General features: G+C 40.3%; 4 protein-coding genes across 4 annotated transcripts; all 4 read left to right on the plus strand.

Moving 5' to 3' along the window:
• The first annotated feature begins 774 nt into the window (after positions 1-774).
• Positions 775-7,069, plus strand: LOC117376630 (serine/threonine-protein phosphatase 6 catalytic subunit-like). Its single transcript, XM_033973145.2, has 7 exons — positions 775-906; positions 1,993-2,088; positions 2,683-2,748; positions 2,840-2,981; positions 3,060-3,139; positions 3,881-4,090; positions 6,337-7,069. The coding sequence occupies exons 1-7, from the start codon at positions 832-834 to the stop codon at positions 6,583-6,585; spliced, it is 918 nt and encodes a 305-aa protein (XP_033829036.1). The 5' UTR covers positions 775-831; the 3' UTR covers positions 6,586-7,069.
• A 3,559-nt stretch (positions 7,070-10,628) lies between these two features.
• Positions 10,629-11,280, plus strand: LOC117376632 (histone H1-like). The gene has a single exon (XM_033973146.2). It carries the CDS (start codon positions 10,631-10,633, stop codon positions 11,222-11,224), a length of 594 nt encoding a protein of 197 aa, XP_033829037.1. The 5' UTR covers positions 10,629-10,630; the 3' UTR covers positions 11,225-11,280.
• A 2,108-nt stretch (positions 11,281-13,388) lies between these two features.
• LOC117376634 (histone H2A-like) lies at positions 13,389-13,827 on the plus strand. The gene has a single exon (XM_033973148.2). It carries the CDS (start codon positions 13,404-13,406, stop codon positions 13,779-13,781), a length of 378 nt encoding a protein of 125 aa, XP_033829039.1. The 5' UTR covers positions 13,389-13,403; the 3' UTR covers positions 13,782-13,827.
• Positions 13,828-14,739: 912 nt separating this feature from the next.
• On the plus strand, positions 14,740-15,127 carry LOC117376635 (histone H2B 1/2-like). Its single transcript, XM_033973150.2, has one exon. It carries the CDS (start codon positions 14,753-14,755, stop codon positions 15,125-15,127), a length of 375 nt encoding a protein of 124 aa, XP_033829041.1. The 5' UTR covers positions 14,740-14,752.
• The last annotated feature ends 3,794 nt before the right edge of the window (positions 15,128-18,921 follow it).

Consider the following 18,921-nt stretch of genomic DNA (forward strand, 5'->3'; position numbering starts at 1 on the left):
AAAATGAAATCACAAACGTGTATAAATGTTTTCTGTAATAAAAACTCGAAGGGAAAAGCGAACAGGCCTCTGACTCAAGTGACCACTGACATCTGGTGGTAATATGTCTTTACTGCACTTTTGAAGAGACCTAACTGTTCTTCAATTAACAAAAAATACACTGCACAAGTTACCGTGCAGTTTATTACTCAGAAAGCTTTAAAACAGTACTTAAACAATAAAAAAGAATGTGTTTTTGTTCTGTCCGTCTTTCTTTTAAACCGCTCACTATTATTATTAGTATTAGTCATTGTATGTTTAGAGATTACTTTGATATTAAGTAATCTCCTTACCATTACAGTGCCAAAATACATTTTTGTATTTTACCCAACGCAGCAGAGCGGATAAAAAAAAAAAAAAAAAAAAAAAAAAAAAAAAAAAAAAAAAATATATATATATATATATATATATATATATATATATATATATATATATATATATATATATATATATATATATATATATATATATATATATATATATATATATATATATATATATATATATATATATATATATATATATATAACAAAAAAAACTAACTAACTACAAATAAATAAATAAACGGATTTAACATCAGTACATCAGTGAATAAATGACCTACACAGAGGCACAACTTTGCTATAAATCAGCAGACTGACAACTGATGTAAAAAAAAATAAAAATTGAATAATGACCATAGAGACATTTTCCTGTATTTAGTCGTGAGCTGCAGCTCATGTAACACTAGGCGGCGCTAACGTTCACACTGAATGGACTGAGTTTGAGGAAGCGGCGCAGGAGGCAGAGACCATGGCGCCTTTAGATTTGGATAACTACGCGGAGATCGCTAAACAGTGTAAATATCTCCCAGAGAATGATCTAAAGGTAAAGTGGCTTCTCTGAATAAAAGATTTTTGCATAAATACTAACAGCTTAGCGGCAGTTGATGGTCAGTTTTATGTGCGTTGTTATAGCGACATTAGCTAGCTGAAGTTAGCATTATAGCATGCTGACTTCACATCATTGGAAAGGAAGTAAATGCTAAATTTAGCCGGGACTTTAGATTGGGTAACACCTGTGAATGATGACATGCACCGTCTATTTTTGCGGTTATTCAGGGGGTATTTCCAAACGATCCTAGACACGAGTCATGTTGTGTTGATGCTGGCATGTTTTGACCTGCTGCTGGATGATAACAGTGTCGCCTGGACACGGTTCAAAACGAGCTGTAGGAAATACTGGGTTTCAGATGACGTCACACCGTTCAATAATATTTAATACAGATGGGGCTAAAATGAATGGTTTAAAAATACAGAGGTCTGCTTTAATACAGCGAGCTAATAGAAATGACCTGGTTCAACATTTGTGCATTTACTATTTGCATATTTCATAGCAAAGTACAATATAATCAACAGGCCCTTGTCCTCCGTCTGTGAGTATGGTTTTCAGACTCAACAATGTGATGACATCAAACAATACTGAACACGACACAAACACTGCTATTATCTGGCGTTACGTATTGCTATATGATTAATTATACAAGCATTATCTTTCATAGTTTCTTAATTGGCTTCTGAAATGCCTCTTCCTGTTGATTTGTAACAAAATTTAGATTCCATTTTAGTCCATTTTACCTTTTAGTGTTTTCTACAGATTTCTTACAATACTATGGGGGCATGTTACAGTACAACATATATTAAACAAGAAAATTTATATTTAGCTGTGTCAAAGTATTGATCAGTATGCTTTAGACTATGTATGTCCACCATAGCACTGGATGTTAATTTCTTGTGGACCACTATTACAATTTTGATGTTTACTTCTGGTGGGATGTTGAGTATTTTTAGGTAAAAATATTACACTCAATTTGGCAACTTCACTTGATCCTTGCAGTTGTATTTTTTTAAGATGTCTGTGTGTTTTTTTCATTGACTAAATAATAATGCCGTTACCTTCCATCTCTGTACACAGAGGTTATGTGACTACGTGTGTGACCTCCTGCTGGAGGAATCCAACGTCCAGCCCGTTTCCACTCCTGTGACAGTCTGTGGAGACATACATGGACAGGTAACACTGGACCTCAGCAGTGGCTACATTTACATCTATACCAAAAATATGATCATTATCAATTTGTTGGAGTTGTTAGATTATTAAAATGGCATGTACTTGACAAAATCTGATCTGATGTGAGTGATCAGATGAATGAGAAAGATACAGCAAACATTTTAAACCAATATAGCAAAGATGTAAATAAAGACAAAATGTAAAATATATTTTAATATTTTAACCTTCCAGATACCACTATTACTCTTTAAATCCAATTAAATGACACTTCTGAACTGATTATTTCAGTTATAAATTTAGCCCTTTAAACTAAAACTTGGGTGGGTTGGTGCCAGAAAATCATAACTACAGTATAGCTAATATGGAAGTGGAACTTTTAACTATGTATTAACAAGTGACTTCTAAATATAGGTATGCTGTATGGTTATTATTGATTTACTGTTATTGCTTTACCTTTGTCAATATCTAAAACTTTTCACTTTTTTGATAAACATCAATAAGTAAAGTAGATGGAATTATGTCATCCATTCATGCTCAAATTCATCCACATTATTCAATTTTAGTCTCATGTTAACAATGTGCCTTTCCTCCTCCCAGTTTTATGATCTTTGTGAACTTTTTCGAACTGGTGGCCAAGTTCCTGACACAAACTACATCTTCATGGTGAATTAATATTCTACAAAATAATTACAGTTTGAATTTGTTTTATATTTTAAACATTAAATGATTGGTTGTAATCATAAGCTGTGTTTAGGGTGACTTTGTTGACCGTGGCTACTACAGTTTGGAAACATTCACCTATTTGCTGGTGCTCAAAGCCAAGTGGCCCGATCGCATCACACTCCTGAGAGGGAACCATGAGAGCAGGCAAATCACACAAGTTTATGGCTTTTATGGTAAATCTCATCAACTTAGATATGTCAACACTATAAAGATGTAGTATTTAAATCATGTACATGCTTTTTGTTTTTCAGATGAATGTCAGACCAAATATGGAAATGCAAATGCCTGGCGCTATTGTACAAAAGTATTTGATATGTTAACAGTAGCAGCAGTAAGTATAAGAGCTCTACAAAACACTACATTTACTGTAACAATCTGTAACAATCTTTTTCTAGTTGATGTAGTTAAAGGAGACCTATTATGCAAAATTACTTTTCAGAATTTTTAACCATGTTATAGTTGTTTCTCCTCACCATTTACTCACCTGAGGTTGTATTTGGAGTGATTTGTCCATGTTTGGGCAACCTTGAATCACTTATTTTTGCTGATCAACTCCTGTTTTCACCGCCACCAGCATACTCCCACTGTTCTGTACTTACTTTGTTTTCTAAATACATTTTCTTCATCTTTAATAGGCGTAGGATTCGGCAGTGTTGCGTAGTAATTTAAGCAAAAAAAAAAGAAATGCGGTTTGCTAGCATGATTTGCAGCTATCCATGGGAGGTGTCAACAACTTCACGATTCTTTGTTGTGATGACGTTTATGGTGATGTCAGCTCCTATTGGTCATCAGACTTATTTCACTGATTAAGTCGTTTTAGATGAATATTGCAATTTGAAATGTCCAATTTATAGAATTATAGAATTATCCATGGGTGTCATAGATTGTAAGTATATACCAGACAAAAACACATGTCTTTAAAGATCTGTCAAACCACCTGCATAATACATAATACAGTAATTTCCTATGGCAATTTACCCTGATTTTAAATCATTTATTTGTTCTGTCCCATCTGTCAGGCACCTTGAATATATTTTTGTTTTTTTCTAATGTATTTCATATTTTCTGTCAGCTGATGGATGAGCAGATACTGTGTGTACACGGGGGCCTTTCTCCAGACATCAAAACGTTGGACCAGATTCGGACAATCGAGAGGAACCAGGAGATCCCTCACAAAGGAGCGTTCTGTGACCTAGTGTGGTCTGACCCTGAAGATGTGGATACGTGGGCCATCAGTCCTAGAGGAGCGGGCTGGTTGTTTGGAGCTAAAGTCACAAATGAGGTAGGGCAGTGGTGGTTGGAGCCTTCTATGTCTTCAAAGAGACTACCGTAAATTTCGGATTATAAGCCGCTACTTTTTTTCCACGCTTTGAACCCTGCGGCTTGTACAGCAGTGCGGCTTATTTATGGATTTTTTACTGGATAACGGCCCCTGGGTTTTATTTTCACGGACAAGCCTTCTACACATGGCAGATAAATATGGCAAAAACAACTTAAGTGCATTAAAAAAATACAACTCACCAAACCGCTGCATCAGAGGGAGCCCTGCGCTGATTATGTGATTATGTCTACTCTGCTCCGCAGTTTCTTTCAAAAACTCTAAAGGCGTATTGTTTAATCCCAGGTGCTTATTCTCCATGTGCCAAAGCAGTTTTGAAGGTTTCATTGCCTTATTTGCTTTTCCCGTATGTTACGTAGAGCGGACTGTGCGCGTGAGTCACCTGCAGCGACAAACCCAGATTTTAAGTAGGCATTGTCTGTTAAATTTATCTTTCTTTTTCTTGGAGGTGTAGTCTCCTCTTCTGGCTCCTCAGTTGTCCTTTTCCCCTTTGTTAAAAGCTCTCCAAAGACTTTTGTTTTGGCTCATTTTCACTCGCTTGTGGCTCTACTTTTGTGCGTCGTGTCTGATGTGTTATACGTGATACGTCACCGCGGAGACAAGAGCAGATAATATACTTGCTACTACATCAAATAGATTTCTGTGGCGATTTCCAGCAGGATTTTCATGATACATCTACGGACGAGCTTATTAGTGTGTCATTAGGGACGGGCGAAAGTTGCTCCTGACCCCTGTGCGCACAGCGTCTGAAAATCAGGGCTCTTTACGCAGGACTGTGAGCTGTGTCTGTGAGACGTGAGCGGTGTTTGTTTTGAACATTGTTCCGCGAGTGTGACGCTTATTTTGAGCAACGAAAAATAAGAAAATATAATTTTATTTTAAGATCATAATAATCTTCCAATTTAAACTACAACAAAAAAGAGCTAACACAAATAAAATACACTTCAGCCACGCAGAGCCGCAGTATGAGGCTGAAAGAGGCGCATACGGCTCCGGAGCCGCGGGTTGCCGACTCCTGAAATAGAGCCACTGCACGTAAGCTCGACATCAATGAATCCAACTTGGTCAATGAAGACGACAAAAGACGACAAAAGTTTTCAGAGGAAATAAAAGCAGATTTTCCGTTTTGGTGCAGTTTTATTTTCTAAACCTGCAGATGTGTTCATCCCGTGTTGATGTCGTGTTGGTTCCAATTTTCAGGCAAAGTTAAAAAAAAGCGTGTCAGTGCACCGTCTTTCTGTGTAAATATCTCATGTTACAATATGAAAACCTGCGGCTTTTATTCAGGTGCGGCTTATATATGTACAAAATTGATTTTCTCTTCAAATTTAGCTGGTGCGGCTTTTAATCAGGTGCGCTCTGTAGTCCGAAATTTACGGTACTGTTTTTTTTAAGCAAACCCACTAGTTAATTGTTTTCTATATTTCACTACAATTGAGTGTGTTCAGAGTGTTGTAAAAAAAAAATGCCAGGTCTTAAGAGAAGTTAGAGTTTGACTTCTAAGAATAAATTGCCAACAACATATCCAAAATTGATAAAGGTAAGGTAAGATTTACAACTATCTAATAAGATCTAAAACTACAAAAAGCCTCTTTGTAAACACTGGCTAGCTAACTGGTGTAAATTAAAGAGGTATTAGAAAAATGTAGTTTTTGGAACTTTCTACCATGTTATAACAATGTTCCTCCATCAAAAACATGCCTGAAGTGGTTTAATGTCATCCATGCGTGTCTGAGTAATCTTACAATCTCTCCTGGGCACATTTTAGACCCTCTTTATAGTTAGCAGTATGATCCTGCCCAAAACTCAGGCTACAGCCCCAGTCTATGTAAACTATCCTCCTGCATGGCAGGATACAAAACACCACACAACAACTTCATTGCATTGATGCAGAGCATTAAAAACAAAACTCAAACTCAACTATAGCATTTTCAAAATGATAAAATGTAACATGATGATCTAAATATGTTATATGTTAACAATTAATAACCCATAGAAGTGTAATACCTCGATTTAGACTATTGACCTAATCTAAGAACTGACAAAGCCACATTGATGCTTTAAAGGTCTTCAATCTGTTTTTTCTTTGATAACAAGTTAGGTATGAAATTTTGCTGGATGGCTGATATGTGTAAAATGCACTGAACCAATCATGACCAACTAATGCAAAGTGTTTTGTCTGTCTCCAGTTCGTCCACATTAACAACCTGAAGCTGATCTGCCGTGCTCACCAGCTTGTGCATGAAGGCTACAAGTTTATGTTCGACGAGAAGCTGGTCACTGTCTGGTCTGCCCCGAACTACTGCTACCGCTGCGGCAACATCGCCTCTATCATGGTGTTTAAAAACGCAGACACCAGGGAGCCCAAGCTGTTCAGAGCTGTACCAGATTCAGAAAGAGTTATCCCCCCCAGAACAACTATCCCATACTTCCTTTAGACAGAAGAGACTGTACCGCCATGTGGTCGAAAATGGATAACGGAACATTTGAACTCAATGAAAGTAGTCATTGAATTTCATTAGCACTTGTGAAAATGTATGAATTTTGTATAGTATGTATATTCAATGCTTCTCTTTGTGCCAACTGTCTGTTCATTTCTGTCACTGCTTTGTATTTACTGACATTAAAATAGTTGGCTCCACAGCACCCCCTGATGTTACAATGTTTTATAAAAACAAGTATAAAAATGAATGCTGATGCTCATTGACTGTTAAAATGTTTATAGATATTATTTTTATTTTTTACTCAGAAAAAAAAAACTCAGCTGATGAAAGTGTTGTGTAAAATATAATATTTTATTTTGCCACTCTAATGTATTGATGCTTGTGTATAGGACTGCACCAAATATGCATTCTCAATCTAACTGTGGAGTTCACAGTGTTACAGTGCAGTCCCATCAATTAATAAACATCTATGTAAATGCATTTAGCTGTGTTGCATTATGTCTTGATTTAAAAGTCTTCTCTAAACAAATACTACACTAAGGTCTAGAGCTAATTTAATATTTTGACAACCATTGAACTGACCATGATCTTTGTGTCTTTTTAGTAGGGATGCACCACTTGGGGAAAAAAACACTTTTACAGTTGAATAGAGATAAATTATGTGCAGTTAAAGGTTAAACATTGTGCATCCATAATGTATTTTTGTGTGGAGTCTACAAGAAGTAGGTGACGGAGAATCGACAGGCAGCATCAGGCCAGCTCAGACTCTGCTCACTGGGATGGTTTTCTTCAGGATGAAAGAGGTAACACCAAAACTGAAACAATGCAACCAAACACAGAATGTTTGTTCAGTAGAGCCACATGGAGAACCACAAGTTATTTTAGTTTTTTTATTTATTTATTTTTTTATTACCATGTACAAATTCATTAATCCTACAAAAGAAAAGATGATGGAGCACTATGGAACCTACCTGGACCACTGAGGCATTACACAGATATAATATGAAAACAAAGTACTAAATTTGAATGTTGGAAATTCCATTCCATTGTCTAAATAAATAGTTTTTATTATCATTGTGGTATCGGAATCGAGTATGAAGTATATTCCATAGGATCAAAATTTAATTTTAGTATCCAATCCAATCCAACTTTATTTCTAATGCACTTTAAAAACAACAGAGTTGACCAGAGTGCAGTACACAACAGACATTTTAAAAACACAGATAAATGACAGACATACAACAGACATTTTAAAAACACAGATAAATGACAGACATACAAATAAATAACTACAAACTGTACACTATAAAAGTCAACATATCAATAAAAAGCTAAAGAGAAAAAGTGCGTTTTAAGAGCTGATTTAAAAGTAGAGAGTGACTCAGCCTGTCTAATGTGCAGAGGCAACGCGTTCCACAGTTTGGGACCAGCCACAGAGAAGGCCCGGTCCCTTCTTAGTTTCCTCCTCATTTTTGGGACCACTAAGAGTGAATGTTCTGCAGACCTGAGTGAGCGAGCAGGAGTATAGGGATGAAGCAGGTCAGACAGATATTGCGGAGCGAGGCCGTGGAGGTATTTAAAGACAAATAAAATAATTTTTAAATCAATTTGATAAGAAACAGGGAGCCAATGTAGGGACATGACAGGAAAACAGGAGTAATGTGTTCCCGTTTTTTTGTACCAGTTAAAAGCTGCATTTTGAACAAGTTGGAGATGTGCGAGAGAAGTTTGGTTCAGACCAGTATAAAGGGCATTACAGTAATCCAAACGATTGGTGATAAAAGCATGAATTAAAATCTCAAAATGATGCTGTGACAGGGCAGGTTTGACTTTCGCAAGTTGACGACTTTGAAAAAAGCTAGTTTTGACAACAGCGCTTATCTGGACATCAAGTTTTAAATCATTATCCAGCCTCACACTAAGATTTGTCACCACAGGTTTCACATATTGAGCAAGAGCCCCAAGATCAGTATTTAAGGTGTTTGCTTCACTAGGCCCAAACATTACAATTTCAGTTTTTTTGTCATTTAAAAACAACAAGTTTAAAGACATCCAATTTTTTATTTCCTCAACACAGTCTCTATTCCAACAACACTATTAATATTTTCCCTATTGGTTTATTGAAATATTACAGTCGCCATCATCAGGAAAAGGTAATGAATACAAGGAGGTGGAACATTTTTTTTTTCTCTCTTCAACTTAAAGATGGTGACTCTTTCAATCAACATAGCATTTACATAATGCTAAGAAAACTGAATAACGGGTTTGGCCCAGAAATCATAAACGATTCAATTTAAAATCTAATCAGGTGACAGTTGCTCAGAACAAAAGTAAGTTTGACTGACTATTCCACCAGCTATTATCTTAAACATTTTCTTTCTTCGAGGACAACATTTACAATGTTATTGCAGCAGGTTGAATGGTTTGAGATTGGGCAGCAGTTAGACACAAAATGGCCTCCCAACAACAAATCAGGATGATCCCAACAATAAACACTGACCTCTGACCTCTATCTCCATGGAAACATACTTATTTTTAAACCAACCAGCAGTGTCTTAACCCTTCAACTTCCCTTTTATTTGCTTTTACCTGAATCTACCACCTCCAATATGTTTTATTTCAGTTTGACTCTGTAGGAACAGCACAAATGTCCATCTGAAGTCAGTGGCATTATTTGGAATACATTTAGACATTTAGACCTTGGTTGTCATTATTAAATTGGGTCTAGTGAAAGTATATGGACTGAATAACTGCAGACCTTTTATGGTGAAGAAAACGTAGGCCTGTATTGTTCTTTTGTATGTTTCATTGGATACTGTGTAAGTAGTAACCAAATCATGCCACTGTGCCTTTGGTTTATGAAGGAAAATTTCTCTAACCAACAAGCTTGGTTCTCTTCCTGTTAGAAAATGGATTAGGAATGATCAAAAATAACACAGATATTCATTAAAACAGTACAATTTAGCAATATGACTGTTGTTGTATTGGACACTGCAACAAGCTTAAACTTGCAACTTATGTCTCTCATTCTCTGCCAAAGATCTTGTATGTTTTAAGGAACTTTTTGAGGTATAGCGGAGCGACATGTGCAGATATGGGCTGAACACTTTGCAACATAATGAGCAGCATATTAAGGTTTCCTTCATAAACATCATATTTCTGATACTAAGGTCTGTGACATGGGCAGACACAAGATGTGGGCCCACAGAAATACTTAATGTTGACAGATCAACTATAACTAAACTATACTGTTTTTACTGGTAATATTTATTGTTTGGAGAAATGCAAATATATTTTGAATAATTCACTTCTGATGTGAAAACTATGCAGAAACTGCAAGTGGCTTGACATGATCAAAATACAAGTGTGTAATGACTGTATTGCGGTGGCCACAATAATATTTACAGTGTCAATTCAGACACAGTATTAAAATACTACTAGTGATCACATGTGTATGTGATCAAAACATTTTGTAAGCAATTTGTATATTGTTCACACTACACATGCTACTTATGTACATCAGTGCTGCAGCGTAGCCACAGAAAGCCTCCTCCACATTTGTGTTTACTTCCGCCACAAAGTCGGTTAATTACAACTAAACGCTGGAGTCACAGTTCGAGTTTAATGGATAAATGTAATGTTTGACATCTCTTTACCTGATCTAAGTACAAAGTGTTTCTCATTTATTCAAATTTTGCCCAATTTAGAGCAAAATGTAGGACAAAGTCGAAGCCGAGCGCGTCGCTTGTCCGGGCACGGTCAGGGTTTGAGGTGTTGTAATTGAAAACGCAGGACTGTGCGGTTATGAGGATGTTTTAAACGAAAGGATATGACCGTGCACTAAAGGCTGATATAAAGGAGCTTATCTAAAATGTGTCATATTTGTGTATTTTTAACTTTAAACCGCGAAGAGAAAGCACACGGCCGAGACACAGGCGCTCGGCAGAGAGCGTTGAGTCTCTACGGTTCTCATGGGTGTTATAAGTACCCTCCGCGTGCGTCCCGGCTCTAGACTCAGATCTAACCCGACTCTCGAACCATGGCAGAGACCGCTCCCGCGCCAGCCCCCGCTCCGGCGAAAGCCAAGGCCCCCAAGAAGAAGGCGGCCGCCAAAAAGAACGCGGGCCCCAGCCTCCAGAAGCTCATCACCGGCGAGATCGCCGCGTCCAAGGAGCGCAAAGGCGTCTCCGTGGCCGCGCTGAAGAAGGCGCTGGCCGCGAAGGGCGTCGATGTGACCAAGGCCAACAAGCGCATCAACACCGCCCTGAAGAAGCTGGTGACATCAGGCGCCGTGAGCCAGACCAAGGGCACGGGCGCCTCCGGCTCCTTCAAACTGGCCAAGACCGAGGCCAAGCCCAAGACCGTGAAGAAGAAGGCCGCCGCGAAACCCAAGAAGCCCGCGGCAAAGAAAGCAGCCAGCCCCAAGAAGAAGGCGGCTGTCAAGAAGCCCGCGGCCAAGAAGCCCAAGTCCCCGGCCAAGAAGGCGGCCAAGAAGGCAGCGCCCAAAAAAGCAGCGGCCAAGAAGCCCGCCAAGAGCCCTAAGAAAGCGGCGCCCAAGAAGCCTAAGGCCGTGAAGAAGACCCCGAAGAAGGCTCCCGCGAAGAAGGCCGCCCCCAAGAAGGCCAAGAAGTAAAGTCACACCCGACTCCAGCCACACAAAGGCTCTTTTAAGAGCCACCACCCCTCACTAAAGAGCTCATCTTTGTCTCAGTACAAGAATATGCACGAGCCCAGTCCTTATCTGGCGTTTTGTGTGTGTTGACATTAGTTTACATTAGTGACCCTGCGAGTACCATCCCGTGCAGACAGATATCACAAACCAGGAACGTGTAGCTAATTTGCAAAATATGAAAGTAATAAAATATGAATATAATACTTGCGAAAAATAATTATATATATATATATATATATATATATATATATATATATATATATATATATATATATATATAATATGTGTAGTATATTTTTTTTTATACATTTATAAAAATATTATAATAAATATTTGATTGACATGAGAGGAGACAGGACTAATTACTTAAAATATAACATCATGAAAATGACGTTTTAAATGTTCTGATTTGATGTGGACATATCAAAGGGAAGTGTGAGCATTTCAAATGCATAACAGACCTCAAACCGACGTAAAGGCTCGTTATTCATGAATGAGCGCGCGGGACAAAGGCGTGGTTATAGTTTGAATTCAGAGCGCGAGCCTCGTGGAGCCAATCAGCTTCACCCTGGCTCCTATAAAAAAAGCCGCTGCTTCGACAGAACCTCATATCGTCTCAGGTTTTCACTGAACACGAAGAGCGGAGAAAATGGCCAGAACCAAGCAAACCGCCCGTAAATCCACCGGAGGAAAGGCTCCCAGGAAGCAGCTTGCCACCAAGGCTGCCCGCAAAAGCGCCCCCGCCACCGGTGGCGTCAAGAAGCCTCATCGTTACAGGCCCGGCACCGTTGCCCTCAGAGAAATCCGTCGTTACCAGAAGTCCACTGAGCTGCTCATCCGCAAGCTGCCCTTCCAGCGCCTGGTGAGGGAGATCGCCCAGGACTTCAAGACCGACCTGCGCTTCCAGAGCTCCGCCGTCATGGCTCTGCAGGAGGCCAGCGAGGCCTACTTGGTGGGTCTGTTTGAGGATACCAACCTGTGCGCCATCCACGCCAAGAGGGTCACCATCATGCCTAAGGATATTCAGCTGGCCCGGCGTATCCGCGGAGAGAGGGCTTAAAGCGACCCCCGCCTGATCCTAAACACAACGGCTCTTTTAAGAGCCACCTACATACACAGAGAGCCGCACTTTCAATCTAAATACTGAAACTGCACTTCCATATTAAAGCTGTCACACTTAGTAAAGTGTAAAATCATCCTTTTCACACGATGCGGATGAGATCTCAACCCATGAAAGAGATAATGACAAATATGCACCACTGCAACAAAGAAAATGAATGCTTTCCTACTTGATTTTTGAAATTCAACAGGAGCACTGCCCACTACGTTCACATGCGTCACTGTCTGAGTCCGTGTGTTGGGCTAATGATCCTTGTGGGGTGCAAACAGTTCCACAGACTGAAGTAACACTTTTAGGCCCATAGTTCTGCCTCAGTGGCACTCAGTGTCAGAATGTTGAGGATTAATAAAATAAGTAAAACTATGTCAGTGCATAACCTGTTTATACACATACTCCCAGTTCCAGACTAAAATGCAAAGGTCAAAGCAAAGAACTACATCATGTAGTTCTCGGCCCCATTTCAAGTAGCTCCTCAAAGGGCTCTAAGAAATGAAAGTGAGTCAGATCCAACATAATGAATGTGGAGCTGCACTTCTACTAGATTTACTTTTCATATGGGCATTAATGATACTAATATTCGGTTAATCATGGTGTAGTGAAAAAACAAACTAACTGAACTTGTCCTTTCACATATATTACTTTATATTGAAGCCATACCAGTTTATTGTCTTATTCTTAGTGCTGCACAAGAAGGAAGTATTAAAGTACAGCAGATTTACTAAGCAACTTTTTATTTGTTTTGTGGGCAGGATTATTCTACCTTTACCTGTGCTTGTTTGATGCAAGTATAGACACACGCTAAGGGCAGGTTTTGTGAAAACGCTCTACTTTATTTTGATTCTCGTGAAAAGCGCGCGCTCTGCTCTGGGGCCGCGCGCTCGCAGAGTCAGTCAGCATGTTTTCTCATTGGAGGATTCTCACTCCGACGAACCAATCAGCGATTAGCTGGGCCTTTATATTGCCACTCCAGCGACGCAGTTGTACAGTCGTTTCTTTTGTAGACGCAAACTCAATCGAACCATGTCTGGACGCGGAAAAGGTGCCGGTAAAGCCAGAGCGAAGGCAAAGAGCCGCTCTTCCAGGGCAGGGCTGCAGTTCCCTGTAGGTCGTGTGCACAGGCTGCTGAGGAAGGGAAACTACGCAGAGCGCGTGGGAGCCGGAGCCCCCGTGTATCTGGCCGCCGTTCTCGAGTACCTGACCGCTGAGATCCTGGAGTTGGCCGGCAACGCCGCCAGGGACAACAAGAAGACTCGTATCATCCCCCGACACCTCCAGCTGGCCGTCCGCAACGACGAGGAGCTCAACAAACTGTTGGGAGGAGTGACCATCGCCCAGGGAGGTGTGCTGCCCAACATTCAGGCTGTGCTCCTGCCCAAGAAGACGGAGAAGGCCAAGTAAACCAGCCGCCCTCAACCAACGACACAACGGCTCTTTTAAGAGCCACCCACTCGTGAAAGAGGGCATGATATTCTAAGATTGTTCACATGTGTGAATGTGTTTTTTATTTGTGTAACAATGAAATGTGGCTGGTGCCGTTTCAACGGGTTGAAGTCATTCTTAAATTTCAGAATGCCTTGGAATTTAGAAGTGCTTTTTTTTTTCCCCCAGACCATTACAGTCCTCAAATAGTCTTTAAAGAAGCATCAATATGTAGCATTACATGTTTTTTCACAATGGGTTTAAGATATTTTAATATATGCAGTTTGTGTGTGATGGAAATGAAGCCTTGGGACAGTGTTGTCTTAAAGTTACTAATATTGAAAATGACGACAGGTTTTAGACCAAAAAAAGCCCATCTTCTAGCTTCCTCCCCCCCAAACTAGCACAAACAGGCTGATTTATTAAAGTCAACACCAAACGGGAAACGATGGCAAATTTTGGGAACATAGACAAGACACATTTGGATCACAAACGACACACTGAATGCAGGGCACGAGCCAACAGGAGCAATTCACAACTACACAGTTTGAGTTTTGTAGTTCACTCTTCCAGACCCAAATTCATATGTGTAAAGTGTGAGCCCCAGTGGCGCACTGCACTAAACCAGTGATTATGTTTTAACGATGCTCCTTTCTGCTGTGTCAAAGAGAACAATGATAAGTCTAAGTCCCCACCTCTGATTAATCATACATCTCATGTTATACACTAAGTTTTTACTTAAGGGGTTAAACCGTCCTGTAAGTAATGATAAATTACTTTGTATCCTCTGCCTTGGATTGTCGCTTTTGGCCAAGGGGAGCGTTACTGAGAGGAAAAAAAGAGCCAATCAGACGTAAGGAACAGTGCAGACGTTTTACATGAGGCGGGTATAAGTACAGCGGGCAGGGGCGAGGTGAGGCATTGTTCGCTTGCACTCCGAGAAAATAATCATGCCTGATCCCGCAAAGACTGCGCCCAAGAAGGGCTCGAAGAAAGCCGTGACAAAGACCGCCGGGAAAGGCGGCAAGAAGAAGAGAAAGACCAGGAAGGAGAGCTACGCCATCTACGTGTACAAGGTGCTGAAGCAGGTCCACCCCGACACCGGCATCTCGTCCAAGGCCATGAGCATCATGAACTCTTTCGTCAACGACATCTTTGAGCGCATCGGGGGAGAGGCCTCTCGCCTGGCGCACTACAACAAGCGCTCCACCATCACCTCCAGGGAGATCCAGACCGCCGTGCGCCTCCTGCTGCCCGGAGAGCTGGCCAAACACGCTGTGTCCGAGGGCACCAAGGCCGTCACCAAGTACACTAGCTCCAAGTAAACTGAGCGCTCCTAAACACACTCAACGGCCCTTCTCAGGGCCACCCACATCTGACAAAGAGCACTCCTTTGTATGATTTTTAATAATGGGATGTTATGTCACCCCCTTAGTAACAAATACCGTGTTGTGACTGAGAGATATATTAAATATAGCTTTCTTGTTGCGTTGCACATGCATATCATAACACTAAATTCATATATTTGAATACACACCTTGACCAACACTTTTTTTTTTTTTATACCATTTCATTTTTAAATATTGCATAATGAAGTTAGCTTTTTTATACTGAATTCTTATTTGTTTGAATGTTTAGTCACACATGATTTGAACACTGCTCTGATGCGAGACACACTGTAATTATTATAATCTGATCCCAGAGCTCTCGTGGGATTGGAGTTGTCAGGGAATGCGATAACAGTTTTATAAGGAAATGCCATGGATTACCTCTGGAAGAGAGTACTACAATGGAAAAAAAAAAAACACCTGGCCAAAAATGATTTTTCTCAAAACGCAATGCGCACAAACTGCTCGTGTGGGTGACAGGCTATCTACTTAGACAAATTTCTACCTTTTTTCAGATAAACAATCACAACCCGTTTTCTTAAAACCGCTCTCAATCGTTCGCTTCGGCTGTGTCCTTTTGTCTAAACTCAAGCGCTGATTGGTTAGATCCGTCACGTGGTACGACATAAAGGAGCACGTGAGCGTCTCTATTCTTGTGACTATTTCCTTTCTCTTCTTGTTGCAGCAGTGGAATTTCTCCATCGTGGGTCAAACAAAGGTTCTCATATTTAGTGGAGAATGTAGAACATTGACGCGGGGAGCTCTGCGAAAGTGTTAAGGCTTATAGTGGTATAGCAGAATCTCCGTCAGTTGTGAACCTTAATGTAAGAATGCAAGAAGTTAAGTATTTATTTTTAAAAAGCAAAAAAACACCTCTATTGTTTTTTGCTGGGTAAACCTGTCGGGATGAACCCCCCCTCCCGGCACGTGCCGATTGGTGAAAGAACGGCCCGCCCAGACCACGTGTTCTGTCACGTCCGCAAAAGCCAGATAAAACCAGCAGAGCATATGCATCTGAATCAATCTTCGTGAAGAAACAGTAAACATGAGCGGACGTGGAAAGGGAGGCAAAGGACTCGGAAAAGGAGGCGCCAAGCGTCACCGTAAAGTTCTCCGTGACAACATCCAGGGCATCACTAAGCCCGCCATCCGCCGCCTGGCGCGTCGCGGCGGAGTGAAGCGTATCTCCGGCCTGATCTATGAGGAGACTCGCGGGGTGCTCAAGGTGTTCCTGGAGAACGTGATCCGCGACGCCGTCACTTACACCGAGCACGCCAAGAGAAAAACTGTGACAGCCATGGACGTGGTATACGCACTGAAGAGACAGGGCCGAACTCTCTACGGTTTTGGAGGTTAAACGCATTGAAGAACTACATCAACGGCTCTTTTAAGAGCCACCCACTAAACCTTAAGAGAGACCTTCTCTACCTGAAGCACATTGTGATAAATGTTTCAACATAAAACAACACATGAAAGTGGTCTTAAATCGCTGAAATTAGTTAAGTTTATTTTTCAACACCACTGACCTTTAACCTGATCTCCAGCAGATGGCGCTACAGCTCTGGATCAGGTGAAATACCTTTTTTTGTTACACAGATGGAATATATGTCAGGTTAGACTACTCAACATAGTAATACTAAAATCAATTCCCTTTTTAAAAAAAAATCTTTACAGTTCAAAACGAATGCATACAATTTATACGTCCATCCATTGTAAATGCTGCAAAATCAAATAAGCTGCCCAAAATGCTCGTTTATTTTCACAAAATGAAATATTTCCCCCAATGAACATCACAGTCCCTCAGAAGCACAAACCTCTGCAACTATTTGGGAATCAGCATCAAAATGTGTGAGGCTCATGTTGGAAATATGTCTTCAACATAGAACATGATTTTCGCCATCGACAGTTCAGTGCAATTTGAATTGGTCAGTGTTTACCTGATATGATTAAAGTGCATGTAACAGATTAACGTAATTATATTTAGCATTTTTACAAATTTTACTTCCAGGTTGGACACAGGCAGCAGATGTTATTTTAATAGATCCATGGATGTGACACATGTAGAGGTAATAATGTAGAGGTCTGTATGAGCGGCCTCTAGTGGTGTAGGGGAGTTAATGCACCCTTTAGCTCAACACGCAGCATCGGCCGTGTCCCAATTTGCCAAACTGGCCTTAGAATCACCATTCGAAGTGTGCATCGAAGGGCAGTTACGTAATTTCCGGCGCGACAAGGGCTGTCCCATTTCAACACACCCTACTGAATGCGGCCGACAAACCCTTCCCTTTCCACTGTTTCCATGGAGATCGGACGTAACCGAAGCGTGCATCCGTGCACACTTCACGCACTTCTATATCCCATCATGCACTGCGGCTACGCAAAAAAGAGAAGAAAATGGAGTCCGTTGCGCAATACACGTTCAAATGTTCGTACTGGTTCATCTACAACAGAGCGACATGAAACTGTTAAATCTGAATAAAGATCTGTACAGTTTGTTTGATGATTAAAAAGGAGTTACATGGAATAAAGGAATGTGCAGTTATTGCTAGACAATAAGAGACATTATTATCATTAGAAATTATTACTGCAATAAGAATAATGTAAGAATGTTCGTTTCTATTGTAAGCGTCAAAGACCAAGAGACTGAAACATAAAGTCAGAAGGGTTTAATGATCCACACAGGTAAAGTGAACAATGAAGCAACGGACTCTCAGGAAAGGACAGAAGAGAGTCCTGAGACGGGCACAAAATCTTCATGAGTTCTGTACATTCCATACGTCTGCATTCCCTCGTGGGCACATGTCATTTACTTTCGTGTTAGTAAATCAAGACACAAGCTTGATGTAGCGCTGCACTGCTAGAAAATACCTTATAATAATCAGATGAAAAGAACTGGCACGGCATAGAAGGGAAACAGCGCCCTCTACTGTTATTAAAGTGGTGTAGCCACTGGCCAAAATACCGAACCATTAAACTGCAATATCCCCTATATGTACAACTAATCAGTGTTCTCTGGTTTATAGACTATGAATGTAGAAATGATACTGTTACCTCTGTCTCTGTTATTACGTTTTCACAAGGTATAAGTTATGAAGTAGCTACAATTGAGTAAAAAAAATCACCTCGAACGTTATATTTGCCTATTGATATTCAATCTAAACAGAAAGAAATGGCTGTGACGACGACATCTTGACTTTTTTTCTATTAAATAATAAATCATTAAAAATAACATACGTAATGTACGTATCGTACACTCAAAGACAGTGGTGGAAGTGCGGTCCGTGGTGTGGGCCTGTCCCACTTCAGCAAGATGGAGGCTACACTGAGGAGGGCAGATTCTCGACCGGAACCTTGAAACTACACTTTTGAAGAGTACTTCGTAAGGACCCTTGAAGGGTGCATTTGGCAAATTGAGACACAGCCATCGTCAGCTCAAGTTGTGACGAAGTCAGTTTATGTCATTCCGGTGCATACAGGTGCATTCTGCTAAAAAAATAAACCTAAATAGAAGCAACATTGGCGACATGATGAATTAAAGGGTTCTTGTCATATTGTATTGTGTTTATCAGTCCGCCACTTCCGGAATAAAGTTAGTAGTTAAATTGTTCCTGCATTTGAGAGAATTGTCTGTGTTGATGATGCCATTCTTAGAGTTATTCCATTTTATAACTCACAGTCTTGTATTTTGTGCTTTTCTTTTCAAGTTTTGTCCTCAAACTGCCTCTTAACTG

Source organism: Periophthalmus magnuspinnatus, chromosome 9 (assembly GCF_009829125.3).
Source record: "Periophthalmus magnuspinnatus isolate fPerMag1 chromosome 9, fPerMag1.2.pri, whole genome shotgun sequence".
Lineage (NCBI taxonomy): Eukaryota > Metazoa > Chordata > Actinopteri > Gobiiformes > Gobiidae > Periophthalmus > Periophthalmus magnuspinnatus.